Consider the following 20,884-nt stretch of genomic DNA (forward strand, 5'->3'; position numbering starts at 1 on the left):
ACCGTATTACATAGAGATACTCTGTTGTTTTTAAGAGCTACTTGATGTTCCATAATGCGGACATACCACGATTTATTTCGTCTTTTCTCTACCGATGAATGACTACGTTTCCAATTTTTCGTTATTTCTTCCACCTCTCCCAAGAACTGCTGGGGTACAAGCTTTCTTGCGTGCATGTGGAAGTGGCCACAGGTTACATTCCTAAACAGAGCTTAACCTTTGAGTTGTTGTTGTTTTTTTTTTTTTTTTCCCATTTTTTGTAGGCTCTGGAGAACCAGTGCAGGTACTTCTGGAAGCAAAACACACCCACAACAACCCGACCAGAAAGAGAACCATGGCAGGTTGTCACTTAGCTTCTACAGTTTTCTTTTTTTTTTTTTCTTTTATAATGGACGTTGAATTTGCTTTTTACCTCGTAGATCCAACAGTTCCCAGCATCGAAACCACCAGGACACTAATTCACTCAGCCCAGTGACTAAGAAAACAGGGGAAGCCTCCAGCCACACCGGCCGTGACGCCTGCTTCCGGGAAGCGGACCGGAAGTCGCTCTTCGATTCTGCGTCAAACCCAACTTCAGGGGCCGTCGTAAAAGTGTCGCCCCTTGTCTCTGGGACCGGCCACAGGTTTCCACTCGCCTTTGGCGGGGGGTCTGGAACTGCGGGCGTCAGTTTCCCTCAAGATGGCGGACGAGGAGGCTGGGGACACAGAGAGGATGGAAGTCAGCACGGAGTTGCCGCAGACCCCTCAGCAACTGGCGTCTGTAAGTCCCTGAAGGCCAGTTCCTTTTGTAACCTCCCCCCACCCCAGTCCCTTCCTACCGCGCTCACGAGGATGTGGGGCTTCACCCTTTATGGTAGCTACAGGAATGGGGAGTCGTGTGGATTGATCTGGATGGAAGCCACAGAATAAAAAGTTAGTCATCACTCACATTCCTGCCGGACAGTTCTCTGGAATATAATGACTTTGTAATTTATTAGCCTTGACAAGTTCAAGCATGTCTCTATCCTGATGTGGAAAGAAATAGTAATGTTATTAGATGATCTGGTACGGGGGTTTTGGAGGACGAGCCATTTTCCGATAGACGCAGTGTTAACCCCTCCTGACGATAGGAGTCCAGGACGCAGCACCTAGTGTTGTATTGCATAGCTGCCTGGGTGGGGTCTGATAGTGGCAGGGAATGCTGCCACTGTCAACTCATGTCAAGATACGGTGGGTAGCACATCGCTGTAGTATCTTTAGAACCCAGGCCCAGTCCTCAGTGGAGAAACCCGTCTTCTACCGTTGTTTTTTAAAGGTGAAAAGGGGATGTTCAGACATTTCAGGTCAGAGCGATACCATTAATTAATATCGGCATCTACGTTTTTCCCTTATATTTGAGGGGTGGGGTAAATGAGAAGGCAGAGATAGTAAATGTGAGTCAGTAGTCTGACTGCAGGCAGAAAGCTGACTGAGGAGGATAAGAAGTAGGGGGCAACACTTGGGAATGTTCTGGATATCCCCAGGCACCTAGTGGGGAGATAACATAGAAAATACTCAACTACTGGTCACTGCTTGATGTTGAGTTTTATTGATTGGTCTTTTATTAGTGCATGTAGAAAAGTGTGGGATGTGCACTTCTTTCTGATGTTTCTTTCGTTTGCAGTTTTAATAAAAGCACTTTTTAAAGTATTTTACCCCTGCAGACACTTGAGTTTTGTTTTATGAGAGAACAGAGTGAGCTCCAGAAATGAGAGTCCACCTCAGGGACTGAAGAGACGGGCTGGAAGATAAAAGTCAGATGGGGAAGAAGTTGGAATAAGGGTTTGGCCATCAGCTAGGGCAGTGCTTGCAACCATTCTCTAACCCAAGTCACAGTTCAACCTCATTTCACCCTCTTAAAGGAGGAAGCATATGTTTGGGATGATAAGAAGTAGGAAGATAGGGAAACTTTAGAAGCAGCTGAAACATCTGGTCATAATGTAAACCTGTGCATTTTACATCTTTGAAGGAGTGGAGAAACTGCTGTGGTCAGAAGTGTTAACTGTAGTTTTGTGTTGCTAAAGATGACAAGCATTTATTTAAAACTTTGATACGTTAATTCCTTGCAGGTGATGCAATAAAACCTCATCAGTCTGGACTGGATTTACTTAGAACAGTAGATAATGGTACAGGAGTCGAGCTGGAATTATGTTGCAAACTCTTCAAGATACATTAGATTTCTTTGGGCAAGACTTTGAGTTTTGCAAGATAGTAGGTAAATGACAAGAGAAATGTAGTAGCCTCAGGTTACTCACACTCTAGAGACACTGGTAACAAACAAGAGAGGGTGAATGAAGACCTGTGAGTGGTAAGCCTCCATATTACTTTTTTAGCTTGGATCTCTCTACCTACTTTAGAACTCCAGACATCTTCCTACTTTCCTGTTCTTTTTTAAAATACCATTTTCGGACTTCCCTGGTGGTCCAATGGCTAAGGCTCCATGTTCCCCATGCAGGGGGGCCTGGGGTTCGATCCCTGGTCAGGGAAGTAGATCCCACATGCTGCAACTAAGACCCAAAACAATCAAAGAAAGAAATAAAAACAAATATAAAAAAAAAAAATACCATTTTCAATTTTATCCTGACTGTGGAGTGAGATACAAGCTTTCCAGTTTACTTATTCTTTTTAATTAAGCAAAAGAGGCACAGAGATTCTTTAACATTTGAATAATGTGAGTTTAAATTGCCATTGGGAGGCAGGGGAAAACAAAAATAGTAAATATGGCACAGTTACAAAGGTTTAAGAAATCGTACCAATTCCATTAGAGTCTTGTCCCTGGGTTTTATTATTTCTATTTTTCTTATATCAAACTTCCTTCTTAGAAAGCTTGTTTTTTGTCATATTGCTATCAACAGGCATGAAGTTTCTCAAATTTCTGATGTCACATAACATGCAATCAGAATGTTCAGTTCAATCGCTCAGTCATGTCCGACTCTTTGCAACCCCATGGACTGCAGCACGCCAGGCCTCCCTGTCCATCACCAACTCCCGGAGGTTACCCCAACTCATGTCCATTGAGTCAGTGATGCCATCCAACCCTCTCATCCTCTGTCATCCCCTTCTCCTCCTGCCCTCAATCTTTCCCAGCATCAGGGTCTTTTCCAGTCAGTCAGTTCTTCACATCAGGTGGCCAAACTTTTGGAGTTTCAGCTTCATCAGTCGTTCCAGTGGACAACCAGGACTGATCTCTTGTAGAATGGACCTGTTGGATCTCCTTGCAATGCAAGGGACTCTCAAGAGTCTTCTCCACCACCGCAGTTCAAAAGCATCAATTCTTCAGTGCTCAGCTTTCTTTACAATCCAATTCTCACATCCATACATGACCACTGGAAAAACCATAGCCTTGACTAGATGGACCTTTGTTGGCAAAGTAATGTCTCTGCTTTTTAATATGCTGTCTAGGTTGGTCATAACTTTCCTTCCAAGGAGTAAGCGTCTTTTAATTTCATGGCTGCAATCACCATCTGCAGTGATTTTGGAGCCCAGAAGAACAAAGTCAGCCACTGTTTCCCCATCTATTTCCCATGAAGTGATGGGACCGGATGCCATGATGTTAGTTTTCTGAATGTTGAGCTTTAAGCCAACTTTTTCACTCTCCTCTTTCACTTTCATCAAGAGGCTCTTGAGTTCCTTTCACTCTCTGCCATAAGGGTGGTGTCATCTGCATATCTGAGGCTATTGATATTTCTCCCAGAAATGTTGATTCCAGCTGTGCTTCGCCCAGCCCAGCATTTCTCATGATGTACTCTGCATATAAGTTAAATAAGCAGGGTGACAATATACAGCCCTGACGTACTCCTTTCCCGATTTGGAACCAGTCTGTTGTTCCATGTCCAGTTCTAACTGTTGCTTCCTGGCCTGCATACAGATTTCTCAAGAGACAGGTCAGGTGGTCTGGTATTCCCATCTCTTTCAGAATTTTCCACAGTTTATTGTGATTCACACAGTCAAAGGCTTTGGTATACTCAATAAAGCAGAAATGGATGTTTTTCTGGAACTCTTTTGCTTTTTCAATGATCCAGCAGATGTTGGCAATTTGATCTCTGGTTCCTCTGCCTTTTCTAAAACCAGCTTGAACATCTGGAAGTTCACGGCTCACATATTGCTGAAGCCTGGCTTGGAGAATTTTGATCGTTACTTTGCTAGCGTATGAGATGAGTGCAATTGTGCAGTAGTTTGAGCATTCTTTGTCATTGCCTTTCTTTGGGATTGGAATGAAAACTGACCTTTTCCAGTCCTGTGGCTTCTGCTGAGGCATCATCTTTTAGGATTTGAAAGAGCTCAACTGGAATTCCATCACCTCCACTAGCTTTGTTCAAAATGATGCTTCCTAAGGCCCACTTGACTTCACATTCCAGGATGTCTGGCTCTAGGTAAGTGATCACACCATCATGATTATCTGGGTCATGAAGATCTTTTTTGTACAGTTCTTCTGTGTATTCTTGCCCCCTCTTCTTAATATCTTCTGCTTCTCTTAGGTCCATACCATTTCTGTCCTTTACTGAGCCCATCTTTTCATGAAATGTTCCCTTGGTATCTCTAATTTTCTTGAAGAGATCTCTAGTCTTTCCCATTCTATTCTTTTCCTCTGCTTCTTTGCACTGATCACTGAGGAAGGCTTTCTTATCTCTCCTTGCTATTCTTTGGAACTCTGCGTTCAAATGGGTGTATCTTTCCTTTTCTCCTTTGCTTTTCACTTCTTTTCACAGCTGTTAGAATGTTAGAGTATTAGAAATAATGGGTATGAATTATTGGACATTTATTTGATTAGCCATTGCTTAAGAATCATTAGGAGACTTGATTCTGTTGGTCTGGGGTGGGGTCTGAGAATTTCCATTTTCCCAAGCATGCCGTTTGAATGAAGTCCTGGTCTGTAGGCCACACTTAAAGTTAAGGCTTAGCCAGAAAAATTTGGAAGTTCTCAGTGTAGAGTTGTAAGTTGAGGATGTAGGGATGGATAAGATCTTTGAGGAGGAGTGTGTGTGTGTGTGTGTGTGTGTGTGTGTGTGTGTATGTGTACATACACAGAGAGAGACAGTTGGAGAGAGAGGTAGGAAGTGAAGGAGAAGAGGAAGGAGACAGGAATGATTAAATTTCAGGGGTAGGAAGTGGTGAAGGACCTAGAAGGGCAGCAGCCAAGCAGGTAGGAGAGGAGAGTAGTGCAGTGTTACGGGGGTAGTTTCTGGGAGAAGGTGGTTTACTGGGTCTAGGAAGGTGAAGACTGACAGCGGTTGGGAATTTATAGTATGTGGAGTGGTCTGACAGAACTTCTGCCTTCTATCTTCATTAACTGGATTTTCTTTATTAAGTCCATCTCAAAAGATGCCTCCTGATACAGTACTAAACTCTGTTCTTTTCCCTGTGTTCATCCTCTGTCCTTGTGATTTCATCCAGTTCTGTGGCTTTAAATACCATCTGTATTCATTCAGTTCCCAAATTTATATCTCTGGGTCATCTCACTTCTGAGCACCACAATCACAGATCCAACTGCCTTCCTGATATATCCACTTGGATGTCTGAAAAGTGTTTCAGATGGAGGAGCAATTAGGATGCAACTCCAGTAACCAAGCCATAGCTGATGGTGGCTTGTGCTAGAGCAGTGTCACTGGAGAAGAGAAGTGGATGGATTGGAGGGAGATTTTGGAAGTATGGTAGAAGTAGAAAGATTTGTTTATGGATTAGGCAAGAGAGAAAAGGGAAGAAACATGACATCTGGATCCCCAGTTTTTGACTTTAGCATTCATGAGCATGCGTTTGTCATATACTGTGAGGAAAGACCGAGTTTGGGGGAGGGCAAAGAAGGGAGGCAGACGAAGTTTTGTTATCCCTGCCTCAGTAGGTGACGCTTCCCGGATAGCTCATGAACACAGACCATTCTTTCTCCACTCCCCCTCTCTAGTCCTAGCCACCATCTGTTGCCTAGGCAACTGCTGTGGTCTCTTAGCTGGTCTCTTAGCTTCTGTTTTTGCCCTCTTCCAGTCCATTCTCCACAGAGCAATCAGAGTACTCTTTTAAAGACTAAATCAGATCATGTCAATCTCCTGCCTAAATCCTTCAGTGGTTTCCTGTCTACTTGGAGTAAAATCTAAACTCATTACAGGTTCTTCAGGATCCTGCCTGATCCAGTCCCTCCATCTCCCCTCATTTCTGTTACTTTCTTCATCCACTTTTAGCCATCCTAGTTTCTAAAATAAGTCCAATCTCTGTCTTACTTCAAGGGCTGTGCTTTGCATGCTGTTCTTTGTAGTGTTTTTCCTCTGCCTTTTCTTGATACTTGTCTAAAGATGTGTTCCTCTTACCATTCTCTGTCAAAGCACTCTATTTCCTTCAATGTACTTATGATCTGTAATTACTGTATTGTCTTTATTTGTTTAAATGTCTGTTCTGAAAAAAACACAAAAAACGTCTGTTTCTCGTACCAGGAGTAAGTTCCATAAAGGAAAGGATTGTGTCTGACTTGTTCACTGATCTGTTCTGGTATATGCTTGATACAGCGGACATTTATATATATACTCCTAACGAATAAAGCGACTTCACTTTCACTTTTCACTTTCATGCATTGGAGAAGGCAATGGCAACCCACTCCAGTGTTCTTGCCTAGAGAATTACAGAGACGGGGGAGCCTGGTGGGCTGCCGTCTATGGGGTCCCACAGAGTCAGACACGACTGAAGTGACTTAGCAGCAGTAGCAGTGAATAAAAGAGAATCCACATAAGTGATTTGTTTTAGCAAGATTGTAGTGGTTGGGGGAGGGAGATGGTAGATGGAGAATGAGAGGTGAATGAGGGACACATTAGGATAGTGGCTAACCTTGGAGCCTGGGATGAATGGGAGGTAAGGAAAGCCAAAACAGGAGTTCTGGGGAAATTGGTAGGATTTGAGGTATTAAAGGTTATGGAATTGGCATAAGTGGAGGGACTGAAGATTACGGTCACAAAGGGGAATTTGGGAGTTTGAGAAACATTTGGAGGCACATCAGGTTTTTTGTGGTGGGAGAGCCAGGTTAGATGTACCACTGTGCATTCCTTTATATACTCCTCGTATGTAGCATGTCTCAGGCTGTACTCGGCATTGCCTGTTTACTCTCCGACTGTCCTTCTAGACAGTAAACTCCTTGAGAACGTGAAATGTTTCTTGTTCACGTCTGTATCTCTGATACCTAGCACAGTGCTTCAAATTTTTTATTGAGTGTGTGAATTTTAATGAATGAATGAGTGAAAGAATGAGGAAACATAAGTGGAAGCAAAGGTAATAGGAGTTGAAGGGGTTAAGAGATAATGAGGCTTAAAAGTTTAAAATTGAAGAAGGATTTAAAAACTATCAACATTATGGAGGTATGATTTATGTACATAAAATGCATCCATTTTAGGTGTTTTTATGGCCTTAGTTCCCCAAACAGAGATTGAACCCAGGCCATTGACAGTGAAAGCATGAAGTCCTAACCACTGGACTGCCAGGGAATTCTCCATTTGAAGCATTTGATTGATTAGTTTTGACAAATGTATATACCTATGTAACTACCACCACATTAGAATAAAGGAGATTTCTATTGCTGCTGAAGTTATTTTGTGCCCAAATGGGGAGATTTGGGTTTGTTTGTTTTTTTCCCCAAGTTTATTATTGTTATGTTTGTGCAGTAATCATTATGAAAAATCACAGAAAAGTTACCTACACTCTCATGTGTGCAGGGGATCTTTAAAAGATAACATAGTCTTTTGTTGATAGTTGACTCTAAAATGTTGAGAGAGGAAGGAGTGAGAAGTTATATACCATTTTCAGTGTGGAGGCATTTTTCCTTAGACATTTGTATCTGTATTGTTTTAGGCCAGAGCACAGCTTTCTGTAGTAAGAACACACTTAGAGTAAGAAGACGAAGATGAAAACCAAAGTCTATTGAGTCCAGACTGAAGCGCTTTCCAACCAGATCACAGCAGGGCCTAGTGCCTGTTGCTTTTTTTCCATAAGCATCTCCTAGTTTATGTTGTAGACAGCTAGGGAGAATTCTGATTTTCAGTACCAAATTCTGTAGAGTCATAAATGAAGTTCTAAAACTACAAGTCAAGAGTGACAGCTTCAGTCCTTCTAGTAACTTACTATAGATGAGCTGGCGCTTGAGAGTGACTTCTTATGTTTAATAACAGACATTGTCCTGCAAATAAAGAGGTTTTTATTCTCAGCAGTGCGTAGAGAGTCTGTCTGGCTAGATGTGTGTATAAATCAGTGACACAGGATGAACTAGTGTATCTGCCCATCCTTGCTTTATGTGTGCTGGCTTTGAGGGTTACCTTAGATTTCTTTGAAGGCATTAATCATATGTTGGGCTCTGTGAAACAATTTTCTCTAAGCTTTTAACTCGGATGGCTTAAAACAGACTATTAAGGCCTCTTTAGTCCCAAATGATGCCTATGAACTCCTACGTGTTCTTCCAAGATAATGTGGTTAACATACCTCCTATTGAAGAACCAATAGTTATTTGGTGAGTTGGTTATTTAAAAGCATTTGGTACAGTCCTTTTATTTTTTTAAAATGTTGTTACACTCTGTAGTAAGCTCAGTGCTTATGGAAATACAGTGCCCTGAATAAATGCTACTGAAAGACCTCAGAAGAGTTATTGTGCTGCTCTTAAGTGCCTCCTTGCTATTCAGGAATGACATAGGCCCTGTCCAGAATGGAGTCTGCTGTTCATCACTTAAATATAATTCTCCTTCAAATAGTTTACTTAATGCTGTTCTTTGGAATGAAGTCTCTTTGACTTGTTTGGAGGAGTAGGGCTATAGCCACTTAATGTGTCTTTATGGACTACCTTTTACAACTCCTTTGAACTTTTGGTATAGTTGGATAAGCTAGAAATGACTTTAGCCACAGGAGGAAAAATCTGTTAATTTATCCACGTATTTTTTTTTCCACTTATGTTTTTATATACACATACTCTGAGAAAGAATTTTAGTTTATTTGGAAATACTAATTCAACACAGTAGAAAGAGAATATGAGATATGTACCCCATAGTGTAGGAAACCAGATTTCATTCATCAAGAGACTTTAAGGAGAGCTTTGAAAATTGGAGTATGAACCTGCGGTCAGAGAAAAAGGGAAGAGAATGGCCTAGGAGGGATGGGATGCTTTCAAAGACTGAATGCTGACAGCATGCGTATATTATTTCAACAGGGAAGAAGAGAGAGGGGCCTTAGTTGTCACACTTACTGTCCATTTGATTCCGGCTGATGGCTCAGTGGTAAAGGATCCTCCTGCCAGTGCAGGAGACCTGGGTTTGATCCCTGTATCAGGAAGATGCTCTGGAAAAGGAAATGGCAACCCACTCCAGTATTCTTGTCTGGGAAATCCCATGGACAGAGGAACCTGGTGGGCTACAGTCCATGGGTTCGCAAAAGAATTGGACATGACTTAGCAACTAGACAACAACAAAACAACAACAATTTTATCAATACCTTGAAGACATGGTAGACATACCATATGTACAAACAATATAAGGATATAATAATATTATAGGACACACACACATCTCCTTAGGCTAGATTTTGCATTACAACTAACAAGGTGAGATTTAATTGCCATGAAAATAAAGCCTTTTGTCTAGGACTGGGTATTTGTGTGTAGGACTAAATCTCTTGTATGTGACTGGTTTGAGGGTTTTAGTTTTTTGCAAACTCACTACATCATAACATGATATGACTGCCAAAAGAAAGAAAGCAAGCAAAAAAAAAAAAAAAATCTCTTTAAGCAGCTTAGTGTCCAGGATAAGGGAAATACAGAAGTATATTTTAAATGTTCTGTGAAAGAGTAATCAACATGGAGTGTGGTCTGGATACCATGTCTTTATGGATGGCTAAATTTCATTTCTAGGAATGAACAAATTTTCTTTAGTTTCTACTTTCCTGTTTTTAGCCCTGGAATAAACAGACTAATGGGAGTTAATATTTATCTTCGTTTATTTGATAGGTTGTTGGGTGAAAGAGCAGAGTAACTTGTAACAGGATTATTTCAGGCAGCATAACTTAAAAGTTACAGGAAGGTAGATTTTGGTTTAATTTGGGCTGTAAGAATGGAAGCTGGCTGAGAGGAAGTCTTTAGACAGGCTTAGGGAGCTGATTATCAGGTATAAACAATTTCCCTATGGGATAAGTGGGTGAACTAGGGTTTTTGTTGTTTGCTTGTTTTTAAACTTCATAAATCTGTCAGATAGTATTACAAAAAATTTTAGTGTAACCAAAAATTTTCTTGGTTCCTAGAGGTGTTCCAGTTACAAATCCAGTACTTGCTATGAGCAATTCTGCAGGCTCCAGATTTTGTTATGCCTTTGAATCAGGGGAATTAGAAACAGAATTGCAGGCCCTCTGAAGACTGTTGATGTCCATCAGTTATCTCAGGAAGTGTAAGTTGTGATTTGAACAAAAGGGACCTAGTATACTTAAAGTAAGTTCCGTTTTCAGGCTGATGTTCCCAAGCAGGCATCCCAGTCCCTGGGTCACAGTTGAAAGAATATCTTTAATCTCCATGAGGACAAGGAAAATATTTGGAATGTTTGAGAATTTAAGTGTGTGAGAACTTGTTTTTACAGAACAGTCAATTAGGAAAGTCTTCCCTTATCTAAATATTGAGAAAAAAAAAAGTTTTTTCCCCTGAATATGAAAATTTTAAATTCTTTATCGTGTCTCAAATTGGAGAAAATACTAAAAGCAACCAACCAAAGACAAAATCAAACCCACTCCAGTCACCAGTAATTCCTGAACATGTCACTCAGTAAAGTACATCTTGAATAGTTTTTCTTATCGAGGATAAAAAAGAAAGAAACCTTAGCTGAAAAAAGGTTTTCATAGTTGTGGCAGTCATCTAGAAGAGGATTTTTGTGAAACAGTATAATTGTACTTTATCTTCTGTAAGAATTTTGTAAACAGTTTTGGAAGGTTTAATGTTATTTGCTTTGTTCTCTCTAGCAAGAAGTCCATGGCTTTCAGCAATGACTGAGAACTTGTGTTAAGTACTTGAGATAGGCTTGTGGGGATACAAGGATTTGGAAGTAAAGTACCTTCCCTCAGGGAGCTAACAGTCTGGTTGAAGGGGCCTGATGTCCGCATTTAAAGGTAACTAATGTTATCTAGCAAAGATGTAGGTTCTGAATGTGTACCTCCTTAGTTAGTGCTGTTTTGGACTTATGGGAGAGAGAAATTTCCTTAGGTTGGTTAGTGAGGTATTCATGGAGGTGAGTTTAGAACTAAATGGACTTTAAGGAAGAGGTGAGGTAGAAGGATAGAGAGCTAGTGGTAAAGTCAGTGGAGAAGGTGTTGAAGGCATCAACACCCAGACATTCTGTCCAAACCAGCCAATTCTATAAAGATAGCATTTTACAATGTTGGTTCCTCAGACTGAGATGTGTAATGACAGAGATAAAATTTAAGAACATTTAGTGGTATCCATGAATGTTAGGCATTTGCTAGCTAAAGAGGCTTTATTTAGAGGGAAATTTTAAAAAGAAGGCAAAGCTTTTTTTTTTGTTTTACTATTAAAGTGAAATTGATCAAGTCTTATGGGTAAATTTAAATGAATTATGTCTTTATATTTGATTAAGTAGAATGAGCACTGAACTCTGAGAGTCAGGATACCCAGAACTTCTGTTCCTGACCCTGAGAGTTAGTATTCAGTCTTGGACAAGCCAGTTTACTTTTTCCTTATAACTCAGTTTTAAATGAAGGGATTGAACCAGAATAGATCCCTGAGGTTTTTGGTGATTCTCAAGTTTCTCATGTTCTTAAAAACACTCTTGAAAACTAGATTAGAAACTAGTTCTGTGCCTTCCATAATTAGATAGGACAGAAAAAGGTTTTTGGTGTATAGTACTAAATATTTAGAGAATTTTTTAAAAAATGCTCTTTGAAGAAAAGAACTTCAGGTACAACATAGAATGTTAAATCTTCTAGTTACAGTTATTGTCAAGTATGCAAACATGAGTTATTGGTTTGTGAGTACCATATAAAAATTGAAGTTAGAATATTGGAAGGTATAGTTGGTTTTTTTAAAAAAGGTCTCAGTAAAATATTTTTAATTTTATAATTAAAAAATTGCTCCCAAAATATGGAATCACTGTAAATATTTTGTTATTAGGTAAGCAAACATACAAATTCCATGAAAATATGCTAAAATCCCACTACTCACTACTGTTAACATTTTGGTATATATTCCTACTAAATTTTTTCCCATAATATATATAGTATATAACCAAATGAGATTTTATACATGCTACTTTGTAACCTACTTTAATGAACTGTATATCTTTCCTGCCTTTCCACTAGGTGGAAATAGACATCTTCAATATCATCTCTCTTTTTCAAACTTCTTATTTTGAACTCATTTTAGACTTTAAGAAAACTTACAAAAGTAGCACAGGCAGTTGCATTATATCCTTAACCCCCGCACCCCCTAATGTTAGCATCTCACATAAAATAGTACAGTTATTAGGGTTAGGAAGTTCATATTTCTACGAACTAAACACAGTCCTTATTCAAATTTTACCAGTTTTCCTACTAATGTCCTTCTTCTCTTCCAGGATCCTATCAAGGTTACTACCTTACCTCTCACCTGTTTGTTTCATCCAGTATGTAACAGTGTCTCAGTTTCTCCATAGTCTCCTTTCAGTTTATAACAGTGTCTTGATTTTTCCTTATTCTTAATGACCTCAGCAAGACTGCTCAAGAATATTGGGCAGTTACTTTGCACAATGTTCCCAGTTTGGGTTGGATATTCTCTTATGTTTGGAAGGAGGGTATATGTTTTTGGCAAGAATAACATAAAATGGTACCATATCCTTCTCAGTATATCATATCAAGGGATTCTTGATATCAATATTTCTTATTACTGGTGATATTTATCTTAATCACTTGGTTAAGTTGGTATCTGCAAGGTTTCTCTATAGTTACTGCCTTTTCCCTTTGTTCTTAATAAGTATCTTAAAGGGAGACGCTTTGAGACTTTTTGGCATCATTTTAATGGATGTATCTCCTATGGTTTTTTTAGAGTTTTTTTTTCCCCCTCTTGATTGCATTATTAATACTTGTCAAACAATGTCAAACAGTATAACATTGTTTAAAGTAAAAAGTGAAAATTCTGAGACCTTTCCCTCAGTTCTTTTCTCCATATAACCACTGTTAACAATTTGATGTTTCTCTTTCTAGACACTTATTCTGTGTTTAGGAAACTTAATGATACATGTATCTATACAGATATATAAATATATCTCTACATATATGTACATGTTGAATTAAGAAACTCAAATGTGTAGAAATGTATAAATATTTAGAGGTTTGTTTTTGCTTTTACAAAAATGAAATTATATTATTTTAAACTTGCTTTTTTCAGTCTACAGTATTTTTTGACCTTCTGACTGCATATAATACTGTGGATGTACACTTTATTGATAAACATTTAGGTGGACTTTGTTTTTTCACAGTTACAAGTGATATAGTGGACACAATGGAATATATACATATATTTTTACAGTTGAGTAGATCTGGTTAAATGATAGATTTCCTCCATTTCTTTAAACTATTCCCTTATTGATAGACACTCAGATTTTTTTCGTGTTATGAATAACTTTGTACATGAAATGTGTGGATTGAAAAAACTTTAAGATGATTTTTGATAGATAATACATATGGTTAAAAAAATGAAATAGTAAAAATGTTTATACAGTGAAAAATAAATAGAGGCCTATTTCTGCTGTTAACAATGTATTTTGAACCCTTTCAGAAATTGTCTACTCTTGTGTGAGCATATACTGATATATCTCCTTCTCTTCACGTCTTTCTTTATAAATGGTAGCATACAATATTCACTGTTTTGTACTGTTTGCTTTTTATTTAACCATATAGCTTGAAGAAGGTTTTATATTAGTACATTTAAACCTGTGCCCCCTCCCTTTTTTATAATGGCTGCATTGAATTTGTGTGCCATGATTTATTCAGCTCTTGTTATGGCACATTTAAGTTGTTTCTAGCCTTTTATTATTATAATCCTGCAAATAAAATACTTGTATATATTTCTTTTTACGTATTTGAGTTTATCTGAGGAACAGATTCCTCGAAGTGGGAATTTCTGAGTCAAAGTTTATATAAATTAAAAATTTTAATAATTATTAAAATTGTCCTTCTGAGAGGACAGGCTAATTTAATTTCTACAATAATACCTAATTCTAATATAATATGTTTTACATAGAGTTTTATAGAGTTGAACTTATGGAGGCATATTGAGCTTCAGGAGAGCAAACTCAGCCTTATGTATAATCAAATATCTGTAACTTTCCTTAGTTACTTGTGATGGAACTTTATGTAAATTCTTTTTTTAAAAAAAATTTTATTGGAGTATAGTTGATTTACAATGTTGTGTTAGTTTCGGGTATACACAAAGTGAATGAGTTTTATGTATATATATATATATATATATACACACATACACAGACACACGCACATGCACATATATCCACTCTCTTTAGATTCTTTTCCCATAATAGGCCATTACAGAGTATTGAGTGGAGTTCCCTGTGCTATACACTACGTTCTTATTTGTTACCTATTTTATGTATATAGTACAGTTGCAGTCTCTCGATTTATGCCTTTCCCTTGTTAATGATTAATTCTAATTGTATGTCAGCTTATAAAACTCCTTAGACAAGTTTTATGAGTGTATCATAGTTGAATAGATTTCTGATTCCTTTTCTTTGTCCTGAAAATTGTTTTTTAACACTTCAAAGGGGCACCTGTTATTTACTCTAAGATATAGTGAACAAGTATGTGTTCACCCTGTCAGAACTCTTCATGATTTTATAAACGTTATCTAGCCTTTGTTTTTAAAGACTGAAGAGTCCTAGTTTTCCACCCCTATTATTTTTTCTAGGATTCTTTCATTTCTCTTGATAGTTTTCACTTCAGTAACACTACCAATGGCCTGAACAGTCAGTCTTACTTCTTGGGATCAGGATATTCGAATGCTGAAAGGGCCAGGACTTTAGCTATGTAGATAGCTGTGGGTGGGTGCTCTATCCTCTGTTGGCAAGTTGGGTTAGTATATGATAAATATGCTTCATAGTTGCCTCCTATTTCTATGTAATTCATAGAAGCGGTAGCTCAATTTAAGAAGTAGGGACATGTTCATTTTAACATCAGTTCAGTTCAGTCGCTCAGTCGTGTCCAACTCTCTGCGACCCCATGAATCACAGCACGCCAGGCCTCCCTGTCCATCACCAACTCCCGGAGTTTACTCAAACACATGTCCATCGAGTCAGTGATGCCATCTAGCCATCTCATCCTCTGTCGTCCCCTTCTCCTCCTGCCCCCAATCCTTCCCAGCATCAGGGTCTTTTCCAATGAGTCAACTCTTCGCATGAGGTGGCCAAAATATTGGAGTTTCAGCTTCAACATCAGTCCTTCCAATGAACACCCAGGACTGATCTGCTTTAGGATGGACTGGTTGGATCTCCTTGCAGTCCAAGGGACTCTCAAGAGTCTTCTCCAACACCACAGTTCAAAAGCATCAATTTTTCAGCACTCAGATTTCTTCACAGTCCAACTCACATCCATACATGACCACTGGAAAAACCATAGCCTTGACTAGATGGACCTTTGTTGGCAAAGTAATGTCTCTGCTTTTTGATATGCTATCTAGGTTGGTCATAACTTTCCTTCCAAGGAGTAAGTTTCAGTCAGTTCAGTTAATTTCATGGCTGCAGTCACCATCTGCAATGATTTTGGAGCCCCAAAATAAAGTCTGACACTGTTTCCACTGTCTCCCCATCTATTTCCATGAAGTGTTGGGACCAGATGCCATGATCTTAGTTTTCTGAATGTTAAGCTTTAAGCCAACTTTTTCACTCTCCTCTTTCACTTTCATCAAGAGCTTTTTAGTTCTCTTCACTTTCTGCCATAAGGGTGGTGTCATCTGCATATCTGAGGTTATTGATATTTCTCCCGGCAATCTTGATTCCAGCTTGTGCTTCTTCCAGCCCAGCATTTCTCATGATGTACTCTGCATATAAGTTAAATAAGCAGGGTGACAATATACAGCCTTGACGTACTCCTTTCCCGATTTGGAACCAGTCTGTTGTTCCATGTCCTGTTCTAACTCTTGCTTCCTGACCTGCATACAGGTTTCTCAAGAGGCAGGTCAGGTGGTCTGGTATTCCCATCTCTTTCAGAATTTTCCACAGTTTATTGTGATTCACACAGTCAAAGGCTTTGGCATAATCAATAAAGCAGAAATAGATGTTTTTCTGGAACTCTCTTGCTTTTTGAATGATCCAGCGGATATTGGCAATTTGATCTCTGGTTCCTCTGCCTTTTCTAAAACCAGCTTGAACATCTGGAAGTTCTCGGTTCACGTATTGCTGAAGCCTGGCTTGGAGAATTTTGAGCATTACTTTACTAGCGTGTGAGATGAGTGCAATTGTGCGGTAGTTTGAGCATTCTTTGGGATTGCCTTTCTTAGGGATTGGAATGAAAACTGACCTTTTCCAGTCTGTGGCCACTGCTGAGTTTTCCAAATTTGCTGGCATATTGAGTGCAGCATTTTCACAGCATCATCCTTTAAGATTTGAAATAGCTCAACTGGAAGTCCATCACATCCACTATCTTTGTTTGTAGTGATGCTTTCTAAGGCCCACTTGACTTCACATTCCAGGATGTCTGGCTCTAGGTAAGTGATCACACCATCATGATTATCTGGGTTGTGAAGATCTTTTTTGTACAGTTCTGTGTATTCTCGCCACCTCTTCTTAGTATCTTCTGCTTCTGTTAGGTCCCTACCATTTCTGTCCTTTATTGAGCCCATTTTTGCATGAAATGTTCCCTTGGTATCTCTAATTTTCTTGAAGAGATCTCTAGTCTTTCCCATTCTGTTGTTTTCCTTATTCATTTTAATATATATCTGCTCTAAAATTTATCTTTCACAGTTTGATTGTATGAAAATTTGAAAAATGCACAGTGAGTAGCAAAACTGGATACCAGTTATTCATGTTTATTTTGAGAAACAGAAAGTTTTAATTTTGATTAATTCTGTTTTATCCATTTTTTTTCATGGTTAGTGCTCTTTGTGCCCTGTCCAAGAAATCTTTGCCCTCCCAGAGGATATCAAAGAGTTTTCTTCTATGTTTTTATCAAGAAATTTTACAGTTTTAGTTATTACATTTAAATCTGTGATCGATTTCCAATTAATTTTTGTGTATGGTGTGAAGTATGGGTTGAAGTTAATTTTTTCAGTTAGGATATCTAATTACTCCTGCACCATTTTTGAAAATTGCTGTCTTTTTTGAACTATGTTGGTTTCCTTTTTTAAAAAATCAATTGACAACCCACTCCAGTATTCTTGGGCTTCCCTGTGGCTCAGCTGGGAAAGAATCCGCCTGCAATGTGGGAGACCTGGGTTTGATCCCTGGGGAAGGGAAAGGCTACCCACTCCAGTATTGTGGCCTGGAGAATTCCATGGACTATGGGGTCGCAAAGAGTCGGACGCGACTGAGCAACTTTTGCCTTCACTTTGCATACATATATGGATTCATTTTTAAACTGTCTTAATTTCATTCATAAATATAGATATACAACAGTGCTAATTCCACACTATTAGTATATCTTTACAGTAAGTCCTAAACTCAGCTACTGTTAAGTCTCCTTCTAAGTCCTTTCGGTTCAGTTCAGTCGCTCAGTCGTGTCAAACTCTTTGTGACCCCATGAACCACACCACGCCAGGCCTCCCTGTCTGTCACCAACTCCCAGAGTCCACCCAAACCCATGTCCATTGAGTCGGTGATGCCATCCAACCATCTCATCCTCTGCTGTCCCCTTCTCCTCCTGCCCTCAATCTTTCCCAGCATCAGGGTCTTTTCAAATGAGTCAGCTCTTCACATCAGGTGGAGTTTCAACTTCAACATCAGTCCTTCCAATGAACACCAGGACTCATTTCCTTTTGAATGGACTGGTTGGATTTCTTTGCAGTCCAAGGAACTTCAAGAGTCTTCTCCAACACCACAGTTCAAAAGCATTAATTCTTCTGTGCTCAGTTTTCTTTATAGTCAAACTCTCACATCAGTACATGACTACTGGAAAACCATAGCCTTGACTAAATGGACCTTTGTTGACAAAGTAATGTCTCTGCTTTTCAATATGCTATCTAGGTTGGTCATAACTTTCCTTCCAAGGAGTAAGCGTCCTTTAATTTCATGGCTGCAATCACCATCTGCAGTGATTTTGGAGCCCAGGAAAATAGTCTGCCACTGTTTCCACTGTTTCCCCATCTATTTGCCATGAAGTGATGGGACCAGATGCCATGATCTTAGTTTTCTGAATGCTGAGTTTTAAGCCAACTTTTTCACTCTCCTCTTTCACTTTTGTCAGGAGACTCTTTAGTTCCTCTTCACTCTCTGCCATAAGGGTCGTGTCATCTGCATATCTGAGGTTATTGATATTTCTCCCAGCAATCTTGATTCCAGCTTGTGCTTCATCCAGCCCAGCATTTCTCATAATGTACTCTGCATATAAGTTAAATAAGCAGAGTGACAATATACAACCTTGATGTACTCCTTTCCCAATTTGGAACCAGTCTGTTCTTTCATGTCCTGTTCTAACTTGATTCTTGACCTGCATACAGATATCTCGGAAGGCAGGTAAGGTGGTCTGGTATGCCCATCTCTTTAAGAATTTTCCAGTTTATTGTAATCCACACAGTCAAAGGCTTTGGAATAGTCAATAAAGCGGAAATAGATGTTTTCTGGAACTCTCTTGCTTTTTCGATGATCCAGCGGATGTTGGTGATTTGATCTCTGGTTACCCTGTCTTTTCTAAATCCAGTTTGAACATCTGGAAGTTCACGGTTCACATACTGTTGAAGCCTGGCTTGGAGAATTTTGAGTATCACTTTACTAGCGTGTGAGATGAGTGCATTTGTGCAGTAGTTTGAGCATTCTTTGGCATTGCCTTTCTTTGGGATTGGATGAAAACTGACCTTTTCCAGTCCTGTGGCCACTGCTGAGTTTTCCAAATTTGCTGACATATTGAGTGCAGCACTTTCACAGGATCATCTTTTAGGATTTGAAAGAGCTCAACTGGAATTCCATCACCTCCACTAGCTTTGTTCATAGTGATACTTCCTAAGGCCCACTTGACTTCACATTCCAGGATGTTTGGCTCTAGGTGAGTGATCACACCATCATGATTATGTGGGTCGTGAAGATCTTTTTTGTGCAGTTCTTCTGTGTATTCTTGCCATCTCTTCCTCTGCTTCTGTTAGGTCCATACCATTTCTGTCTTTTATTATGCCCATCTTTGCCTGGTATGTTCCCTTGGTATTTCTAATTTTCTTGAGGACATCTCTAGTCTTTCCCATTCTATTGTTTTCCTCTATTTCTTTGCATTGATTACTGAGGAAGGCTTTCTTATCTCTCCTTGCTATTCTTTGGAAGTCTGCATTCAAATGGGTATATCTTTCCTTTTCTCCTTTGCCTTTTGCTTCTCTTCTTTTCATAGCCATTTGTAAGGCCTCCTCAGACAACCATTTTGCTTTTTGCATTTCCTTTTCTTGGGGATGGTCTTGATCCCTGCCTCCTGTACTTGTCACAAACCTCTGTCCATAGTTCTGTAGGTACTCTGTCCATCAGATCTAATCCCTTGAATCTGTTTGTCACATCCACTATATAATCATAAGGGATTTGATTTAGGTCATACCTAAATGTTCTAGTGGTTTTCCCTACTTTCTTCAATTTAAGTCTGAATTTGGCAATAAGGAGTTCATGATTGAGCCACAGTCAGCTCCCAGTCTTGTTTTGCTGACTGTATAGAGCTTCTCCATCTTTGGCTGCAAAGAATATAATCAATATGATTTCAGTATTGACCATCTGATGATGTCCATTAAGTGTGACTGAATTGCCAATGCTGATTTGAGATTAGAGAGTTCTGTTTTTCCTGCCTCTATTTAAAGACTGCTATTAATGGCATCAAAAATGTTGGGCTGGCTGGGTGGTTTGAGGTAATTGCCTCACATTTAAGGCCAAATTGACAATGAGTAACCCATGAATGTCTTTTAACAAGGCATTTCTGGGTACTTAGAAAGCTGTCTTGCTTGATTGAAGACAAAGGTGGCATTATTGGAATCTACATATAGTATCTGTTAAAACCCCTTATAATGGGAGTCAGGAATTTGGCCCAAAGATGGGCTTTGCTCAGTTCACATATATGCTGTCAACATGAACACAGTCCCGACTACTAAGAGGTGGTAGTAAGTAATCTTTTTGAGTTTGACTTCTTCTGATGTTGCATGGATTGATAATCCAGTCCTTTTATTGCTGAGCAATAAAGGAGTATGCTAAATACCCTGTGGTTTGGATGTACAAACTGTTTATAATTCACCAGTTGAAGGACAACTGAGTCATTTCTTGTTTGGGGCAATTATGAATAAAGCTGCTGTAACTTTCAAGTATAAGTGTTTTGTGAACATAAGTTTTTATTTCTTGGGTAGATAACTAGGAGTTTGATTGCTGGGTCAGATGTTAAGTATATGTTTAACTTTGTGAGAAACTGCTGAACTCTTTTGTAAAGTGGAGGTATAACATTTTGAGTCCCTTTCCTTTCCAAGTTTTCTGCATTTGTGTTGATACTTGGTATTGCCAAATTTTTATTTTAGTTTTTTACTTACACTTTAATAGGTTTTATAGGGATATCTCACTGCCGTTTTAATTTGCATTTCTGTAATGATTTAATGATGCTGACATGTTTTCCTGTGCAAATAAGCATGGCAAAAAGCCACCTGTGACAGTTTCTTTTGAAGAGCAGAAAGTTTTTTTTTTTTTTTTCTGGTTGATTTATCTTTTCTTTTCAT

At 39.0% G+C, this 20,884-nt stretch overlaps 1 protein-coding gene across 1 annotated transcript in view; it reads left to right on the top strand.

Annotated features, from left to right (window-relative positions):
• The first annotated feature begins 548 nt into the window (after positions 1 to 548).
• UBR1 (ubiquitin protein ligase E3 component n-recognin 1) overlaps positions 549 to 20,884 on the top strand; it is a 119,949-nt gene continuing 99,613 nt past the window's right edge. Inside the window, exon 1 of the mRNA XM_043471437.1 lies at positions 549 to 760. Within this exon, the coding sequence (XP_043327372.1) occupies positions 680 to 760 (81 nt within the window). The 5' untranslated portion in view covers positions 549 to 679. The remainder of the gene's footprint in view (positions 761 to 20,884) is intronic.

The sequence above is a fragment of the Cervus canadensis genome, chromosome 6 (genome assembly GCF_019320065.1).
Source record: "Cervus canadensis isolate Bull #8, Minnesota chromosome 6, ASM1932006v1, whole genome shotgun sequence".
Taxonomy (NCBI): domain Eukaryota; kingdom Metazoa; phylum Chordata; class Mammalia; order Artiodactyla; family Cervidae; genus Cervus; species Cervus canadensis.